General features: G+C 34.5%; 1 protein-coding gene across 1 annotated transcript in view; it reads right to left on the bottom strand.

Annotated features, from left to right (window-relative positions):
• Positions 1–9285, bottom strand: part of grip2b (glutamate receptor interacting protein 2b) — a 163106-nt gene extending 153821 nt beyond the window's left edge. Inside the window, exon 1 of the mRNA XM_028447334.1 lies at positions 9026–9285. Within this exon, the coding sequence (XP_028303135.1) occupies positions 9026–9167 (142 nt within the window). The 5' untranslated portion in view covers positions 9168–9285. The remainder of the gene's footprint in view (positions 1–9025) is intronic.
• Positions 9286–9691: the final 406 nt, after the last annotated feature.

Raw genomic sequence — 9691 nt, forward strand, 5'->3', positions numbered from 1 at the left:
GAGAGATACTCCCAAATAAAAACCACTATATAAAAACTCAAGATGGAAAAAAAAAACACAACGAAACGTTCATAGCTGAGAGAAAATAACCTATAAAATAAAATCCATAAACTTGAACAGAAAAGATTTTAACTTCACAAAAAAAAGGTGAACTGTAAAAAAAAATGATGATAAAATAAACTCCAGCTCTTGCAAAAATCAACATTAAAATATCATCTAAGACATGATTGTAATTTTAACCGGTGATGCACAATAAGACCTGGGAAATATACTGTATAAAGATTGAAAAAATTACAATATTTCCCACAACAATATATATAATCTGTCAATATTGTAATCACATTTATTTATCATGTTAAGAAAAAAATCTGTGTTTTTCTGACACTACTTTTAAACAAACAATACAGTATGTGTGCAGTTTACAGTATGGGTGGGAACCTCAGGGTACCTCACGATACGATACACGATTAAGATTATCTCACAATATAACGATACTGCGATTATCGATATATTGGTCAGAAATCGATCAATGATAATCTATGACATAAGAAGAAAACAAAAAGATGAAGTGAAAAAATACAATTTTTATTTTATATCTCTGAAAGTGTCCTATGAACAGTGACACTATTTTAGTGCAACATTTCTGTAAATAAGTGTCAACATACCAATGTAAATAACTTAGTATCTCTAATAATGCTTTATGTAAACAATAAATAGTGTATTTCTTACCAGTGACACCATTATAGTGAAATATTCTAGTAAACAATATATTGGTTCCTTCAACAAACAGTGACAACATTTCTGTGAAGACGTACCTGCACATTTTCGTGAAAAAGCAGAAAAGGTTTAAAAAAAAATAATTAAAAAATCGATACTTAACGCGAGCATATCGATAATCAATCGTGCAAAAAAAAATAAAAAATATCATGACATATCGAGATATTGTCACACTCCTAGTTTACAGTGCAAAATTAAGTTTTATATAACAAAATAATTAAGAAAATGTAAAAGATTTTAAAATGTTACAAAGACCAGGGGGTCTCCCGTGACCCTGAACAGGAATAAGTGGGTCTGAAAATGAATGAATGAATGAATGACTAGGGGGTCTATTCTCCCGTCTGGACTGTAGTTACGCGCTTCTCTCCTACGTGTATTCTCTGGTCCAGATTCCTGACACGCCCACATCGCGTAAGTAGAGCAAAACGGCGTAGTCAGTGAATGAAGGCGGGCTGAAGGAAAGGAGGCGATGATGTCATTTCTTTGGGGCTGTCTAAAATTTACGGAACATGAAGTTTTCCCAACGTTTGTAAATGTCATTGAAATCTGTGAAAATGATAAAGTTCACTTTTAATTTGAAACGCCTTCATTGATAAACAATGTAACAGGTTGATTTGATCGGTGACCAAATGATGGTCCATTGTTCTATGAATCTGTGATAATTTATTTATTAATCTGAATAATATCCACCGTTATCCAGGAAGTTCACTAACATTATTAAAAGTTTTAAATTAGAGTGGCCAATAGTGGTAAAAAGGGGTCAAATATTGACTTGAAAGTGGCCGAAATTGGGGCCAATTCAAAAAGTAGGAACAATTAGTTTAAACTGGCAAATAATGGGCATGATTAATTGTCAATGTGGTTAAATTGACATTAGGTGGAAAGGGTTTATAAATGTGCAGAAAAGGTATTAAAATGTGATGAAGTGTCAGAAGTGGGAACAATGTAGCAAAAATGCATTAAAAGGAGCAAAAATATGGCAAGAAACAGTGATAGGTTAAAATATGATGAGTTTGGTGTAGTTGCAGAAAAAGGGTAAAAATATGCAAAAATGGTCAAAATGATTAAAATATATTGTTTGTTGAAGGTATCTGGCGACCCTCTCTTTATCTGATAAACATTGATTGTCTCTAGCAGCTTGAAGGTGACGCAGCAGAACTATGCATTGTTCTGTATGAAATACTCTATTAATAAAAAATACTGTCCATATGTTGTTCCTAAAAGCACATTTTCCTCCCTGCACTTAGAGGCGAGCGATGCATTCAGCGAGGATGTAAATCATCCTGTTTTGTCAAAGCCTATTGAGACGCTTGGAAAGTGGAACTATTTATGAAGAGATAAAAAAACAAGACATGTCAAGTATCCATCCAGACAAGTGGTCGATTCATCTGACATCTATAACTTCAGTTCTTATGGTCTCAGTGCATTAGATACACCACTGGCATCCATCAAAATGTTACACTAAAAACAAGAATAATCAGCAATAAATAAATAAATAAATAAGTTCAGCCTTGATTGAGTTGTAATGATTTTGCTAATAATTGTTAGCCACTGAGGCTAACACCATAAAGGATAAAAATGCTCAGATGAACTACGACGGGGCCCGCGGAACGTCTCTGCGCCAAATAGCACATACCACGGTCCCAGGAATTCAGTCCCTGGCCCCCCCCGTGGCACATACAGAGTAATGGGTCCCATTCATATATTGGTATGTGTAAATAATTCGATACCACCAACTGTCGCAGTATTTGACTCACAAATAAATGAGAAAACAATGGAAATTGCCAAAAAAGGGAGTGTGGGCTCCCGGGCCCCTAATCAAATTGTGCAAGGCATAATCATAATCTATGTTTAATTGCCTTTAAAACGATATGTCACATGACTATGTTTCCATGAATTTTAAAATTACCAGAAATAAGTGGTGTGCCCCCAGGCCCCATTTCAAATAAAAGGGCTCTGAGCATCTCATCATATTCATTCATAGAGTATTCATACCAAACTACATTCAGATCTAAGGAGGACTAACGGAGGAGTAGATATAAACTAAAAATGTAAAGAATTACCGTAGCTCTGTCAAGGCTACATGAACATTTCTCGTTGTGTTAAACATTAAAAAGAAACATTATTGCAAACATTAGTAAATACTGAAAGAGTTTGCAAACATGAATGCTGAATATCTCGATATTAGAGACACCATAAATGTTTTATTTAACTATTTGAACACATGCATATTTTAAAACATTCAAACTTGTCCAGTAATTTTCCCGTAGAGAGAGAGAATGATTTAATAGAACTAAGCATGATGGTGGTTATGACTGAACAACTCTACTCTGAAATTCACTTCTCAAAGACCATTTGGTGAATGGTTGAAAAAAAAAAAAACACATGTTGACCCTGTGGTTGGTCAGAAAGTTGCAAGAATATGATGCTGTACATAGTTTAGAGTTAATAAAAAGGTTTGGAGCTGCAGAAGAGTGTGTACGTGTAGACTATACTTTACTGTTGATTTTAATGTTTTTACTGCTGATTTTAAATGATTTTATTTTAATGTTTTTACTGCTGATTTTAAATGATTTTATTTTAATGTTTTTACTGTTGATTTTAAAGTTTTTACTGTTGATTGGAAATGTTTTTATTGCTGATTTTAAATGATTTTACTGTTGATTTTAAATGATTTTACTGCTGATTTTAAATGATTTTATTTTAATGTTTTTACTGTTGATTTTAAAGTTTTGACTGCTGATTTTAATGTTTTTACTCCTGATTTTAAAGTTTTAACTGTTGATTTTAATGTTTTCACTGCTAATTTGAATGTTTTTACTGCAGATTTGAATGATTTTACTGTTGTTTCAAATGATTTTACTGCTGATTTTAATGCTTTAACTGATGGTATTAATGTTTTTTACTGCTGATTTTAAATGTTTTAACTGATGATTTTAATGTTTTTTAACTGCTGATTTAAAATGTTTTTATAATAAAAGAAATAAATTGGTTAAAAGTTGCACATTAGAAGCAAAAACAAACAGAAAAAGTTGTAAAAAGGGTTAAAAATGTCAATAATGGAACAAATGGTAGGAACAATTAGCTAAACTGGCTGATAATAATGTATGATAAATCATGAGTGTGACAATAGGTGGAAAAGTGAAAGAAAGTGTTTATAAGGGCTGATAATGTTTTGAAAGTGGAAAAAATGTGCAGAAAAAGCACTGAAATGTGATGCAGAAGTGTCAGAAATTGGAGTAATGTAGCAAAAATACATTTAAAGGAGCAAAAATATGGCAATAAAAAGTAATAAAAATAGGCTAAAATATGGCAAGTTTGGTGCAATTGCAGAAAAATGGTAAAGATAAGAAAAAAATGGGAAATTAGCAAATATTTAAACGTCGCTGCACAGTGTGTCTCCTACTGCACATTTATACAGAGCAGGGTTTAACACCAGGAGGATTTCCTCATTTAAAGCCACTGGGAGCTTTATCTAATTCACAGCACATGATGCATTGCCTCTGTCAGCTCAGACTCCTACTTTAGGAAGCTGGCTCTGTGCAAGATTGATGACTTTCAAAGTAAAGCGTCTTCGACCTAAAACAATCGTGTAAAAAACGTTCTGTGATGAATATTTGTGAGCATACATTTAAGTGCCAGTCATTTTTTGTGTCTTTCAAACTCTAAAGCTGCTACAAACTATTTTTATTATCAAAGTGTGACCTCATAAATCAATAGAATAAAGATTGTTAGCTTAAAAAAAAAAAAGATGTGAAAGGTTGAAATTGCTGCTCAAAAGTTTGGTTTGATCTCCACTGTAAACTGCGTATTGTAATAATAATTAAGTAAAAACATTTCGTTGCATCCGCTTATAGGACTCCACATCCCACAATGCAATGCACCAAGCTTTTCCAATAATGTCAGAGTGTTTACAGTGAAAATCGAAACAAACTTTTGAGCAGAAATTTCAACCTCAAACTATCTATGAGGCTGTGTTTTAAATGGCACACTAACGTACTATAAACTACTAACTCAATGAGTATATACTGTCTACTATATACTTTATATACTAGAATGTGACCAAGAGGAATATCAACATGTGCTCATTTGTCTCTATAAAACTCACGTAAACACATTTCAGAGATTCCATATTATCCACCATTTATAACTTCCAATTACATCAATATATATTGAGTAGTGCTATTCTGGTTTGATTGTATGCATCAAAGCATCATCTCAAGGCAAAAGTAAAATATCCAGATATATATATCGTATATCGTGATATAGATTGAAAATATCGAGATATTAAATAAAAATAAAAAAAATAAAAAAAATGGCATATCGCCCAGCCCTAGTGGGAACGCTCATCATCCTAATCATACTTATAGTATATAGTAGACAGTAGGGATGTAACGATTAATCGTAAGGCAGTTAAAAATCGATTCATAAGTATCACGGTTCACATCGATACACTGAAAATTGAATCACAGTACTTTTTTTTAAATATATATTATCCTCTTGTCCAGAAGTGTAGGCGGCAGGCGGAATCTGCAACTACTTTCTTTCTGGCCGCCTTCTACTCTTAAACAGGTTCATAAATGATTCCTTACCCCTTTAGCACCGAAAGACTATCTGTAATATTACGTGAATATCTGTAAAAGTCACATTTTTCTATTAGCTCTGTCTGCTAGCATAGCTTCTCTTCTTCACTGCTAGAATATCTGCATGCCAACCGACCACTGGGTTACCAGCGCCCTCTGCTGGTCCAAACAAATATCTGACGTAATTACAGTGCAGACTGTTTTTTTTTTTTTTTCTAAAGTCCATTTGTTAAGGCACGAAATACATTTTCAGTTGCACTTTTAAAAAGAAAAATAATTATTATGCAGTTTTGCATTGTTTACTATAGAACCATAATTTAAATTAATAGGCTTCTTCTACATTTGCATTATTCCTTTATTTATTTCATTAAATATTTATTTTTAGTTAAATTGCATTGTTTTGATTAGCCAATGAAAAATAAAAGGGAAATAATACAATATTTTCTATAAAAAAATAAAGGAATTTTTTTCAGTCATCATTTGTCTACAGCCCCATTTTGTAAAATAAATCGTCAGAGAATCGTATCGTGAGTTGAGTGAACCGTTACATCCCTAGTAAACAGTATATACTGAATGAGTGTGTAGTCTGTTAGTGTGACATTTCAAACACAACTTATGACTCGTGTTCCCACCGTGGATACCAAAAAAACACAGACGTGTCTGTTATTAAACGCGTTATGTTAAAGTCCAGGATGTAGACGCAGACGTAAGTAAAAGACATGTTCAGTGTTTTATTTCAGATGCTTCTTAACCAATTTAATACGTCACATCTCATTACCTGCACTCTCCTGCTCACTGTTATCTGGCTTATTTCTACCGACATATTCTATTATCTCTCCTCTCTGTTGCACTCATGATGCTGACTCAGCTATGCTGTGTTCCTGCTTTCAACAGGTTGATTTATTTGGTTCTTCCTTCCATTTTTGTTCAACAGCCTTTTTAGAACTACTTCAGCTGCTGTAAAAATGTCTGGAAATGAACATCTTTTATCCACTGATGGAAAAACTCTTTAATTAAACAAGTTCAGTGTTGACGAGTGAAGAACGTCATCAAAGGAGCAGAAGGAGGACATTTTCCCGACCCTAATCACACGTCTCATTTGCTTCATCTGTGAAGAGTCGTTTTCCTGCATCAGACGCATTTACAGAACAACACAGGAACTCATGGATAGGAATCTACAAACAACTGGAAAAGGAGAAATATTCTACTTTTACCGTCACAAATATCTACTAAAATGTAAAACAGCAGTACAGTATATATACAGTATATCAGTATACTACAACAGACATGGACAAGTACACAAACTGACTCTCAAAATAAATGAAACCACAAAATATACATATAAAAATACAACAAAAATAAACAAAATCACGTAAAACTAAACCAACACTCCATACAAAAGGACGTCAACAACAAAAGACACAACAAAAACACAAAAATGTACAACCATATTACTGCAGAGATACAAAACAATGACACAAATACATAATATAACAAAAAAAGGATATCCTGATATCTCTGCGTTACCTTCACCTAACCAAACATTCTCCGTCACAGAGCAGCTGTACTATGAAGCCGGATATAACTATGTTCACTTAAACCGAGTGATATCAGCCTGGCTACGTGTGCGCTGCTGTGACAGGGGGAGATTGCAGCGTCAGACCAATCACAAACACAGAGAACAATTGAAGAGTGATCATATTATCCGATCAGTAATCGCGTTTTTTAAACTCACTGATCAGTGATCGGCCAAAAAATCCTGATTGCGTAAAGCCTAGTAATATGTTTGCATATGTTTCCGCCTATCCACTGTTTTTATTACATTCGTGTAATTTAGGGCTTTTATTAAATTAATCGTCTCAGCTCGAGTCCGGGTGAACGTCTTGGATTATGTCGTCATCGCGACAGGACGAGCATGCTCAGAATGACCGCAATTCATTTTAAGTGGAATTAAATGTTTACAAAATCGAGGCATTATTCCATTCGGAATTAAAATCTGAATAAACCAGACACTTCATTCAGATTTCAGTTTAATTTGGAATGGCCATTTACATTCGTAGTTAAGTGTTTACGAGGTCCTTTAAAGAGGAATTTTATCCTGAATTAAAGGGGAGTTAAAGCTCTCATGTAAACGTAGCCATTGACTAGAGAGCGATACAAGCTTTCAGCATCAGAAAACTCTCCAATAACAAGAAAAAACAATCGCTAAATTTGTCGACAGTCGCGTTTGAGGAACAAAACAGTAAAAGGAGTTGGAAAGGTGCCAGATTTAGCAAAACATTTCACCATTATACATACTGCAGCTTTAAGGCACTGCAACTTTGATAGATGGGGAGGAGATTACTCAAATTACCTCCCACAACACTGAGATGGAAGAGAGAATTGTTCAGGATGTTTGTCCCACCCCCAAGTAATATATATATATATATATATATATATATATATATATATATATATATATATTAGTGGGGGGACTCGCTTAAAATGAAATTATCTAATTAATTACACCTTTTGTAATTAATTAATCTAATAACTGCATTTAACAATTAACGACTACGTTGTTACAATTTAAATGGATTTTGGTATACAGTAAATGACACAATCAATGAAAACAATAAATGATCAAACAAAATAGTGTTTATTATTTCCATAAGTGAGTGCTAACATAATGTGCAATATTAATGAAATGAATATTTTATGACTGCATTGTTCACAAAGAAGTAACTTAAATTCAAGTAAGCTGTAGACAATTTCAAAATAAATTTAAATTTAATTTACATTTTAAATAAAAAAACAGACATTCCAGAGAAGTGGAAACTGAAGACGACAAAAAAGCTAAAATATCTGTAGCATGAAATAAAATTTAGTATGAAATTATCTTTCTATAATTAACTTTTTTAAGCGTTATTTATCTGTATTTAATCAATCACAATTAACATGCTAAAGTCCCAGCCCTAATATACATATATGTATATATTTTAGTTTATACCAGTATCGTGAAAACCTTTTTTTCTGGAATGCAATGCAATCCCTTTGATCTCACGGCCAATCACGTCTCCGTACCAAACGTCCTGAATAATTCACTGTTTTATTCTCCTGTAGCTGTGAGTCATCTCAGATAAAAGAGTCCAGTAATTACAATGTGTTGCAAATGAAAGAACAATTGATGGTTTCGCTGGAGACTGTGATGTAGCACTGACATTCCCAGCGTTCCCTCTTGTTCTCAAAGTGACCCAGTCTCACCCGTAGAACATCATTTCCCTCTGATGCTGTTAAAAGTCTGACTGATGAAAGATTGTTTGATGGATATACAGTAAGTAAGTGAACGGGACAGAAAATGCATGTTTTCTCCACAACACACAAACATCTCAGTCTTTGAAGAACATGAGCTACGACCTCATATCCTCTGTAAAGTCAATGCTAATCAGCTGTGCGCTAATTAGAAAATGGACAAACTAATAAAGTCATATTAGGAGGCACAAAGTAAACAGCTGGAGGCCAATGGGAGGAATGGAAAGAAACCATTAGAGAGAGCAGCGTATTTGTTGAAATGACTCATTTAGGTTTTAGTTGTGAACCATGCAGACTTATGTTTAACACACATCCGTGCACACACTGGTAAACTCTACAGAGGGAGACGAGCACGTGGCAGCACAGCCTCTTACCACTGATGCAGAGGCTGAAACGACAGAGTTCATCACAAAGTGTGTCCGGGCTCTCCAGTTCTCCTAGTTCTCCTCCTCCTCTCTTCTTTTTCCTGGGCGACATCCTTCTCACCATCTTCATCACTCGCTCCACTTTATCCATCCTGGTCCTGATCCCAGTCCTGCTCTTTGCTCCCTCTCTTTTTCTCTCCTACTTTCTTTTCGTCGCCTCGTCCTCCCTTTGTTTTCCCACGAGATTCCACTTCTTCCTCCTCCTCACTTTGATTTTCTTTGTGTCCACAGTAAACGTGACTCTGCCTCTAATCGATCTACCCCCTCACAGCAGCGTAACACGTAATTCCTCAGGTTTGTTCGCTCGTGTCTCCACGTCTTCGTCTTTGTTGAGGAGCAACACAACACAAGTGAGACACGGCGGGAAAACATAGTCGAGAGGAAAAAGGGAGAGGCTGCACATGAACACTCACTGCTCCATCTCCTCCCTCTAAATACACATTTATCCACACCTGAAAGTATCCTCCCAACATCCACAACTTCAAATATAGTCCCGTCATTTCAAGAAGGCGTAAATAATCTGTGGAAGTATAATGTTAGTTACAACGTTTGTGTTTCTGTTAGCAGAAGTACTTTAAACAATACTTTAACCAGAGATAAGCCATACACAATGGA

This window comes from Gouania willdenowi, chromosome 5 (assembly GCF_900634775.1).
Source record: "Gouania willdenowi chromosome 5, fGouWil2.1, whole genome shotgun sequence".
In the NCBI taxonomy this organism is placed as follows: domain Eukaryota; kingdom Metazoa; phylum Chordata; class Actinopteri; order Blenniiformes; family Gobiesocidae; genus Gouania; species Gouania willdenowi.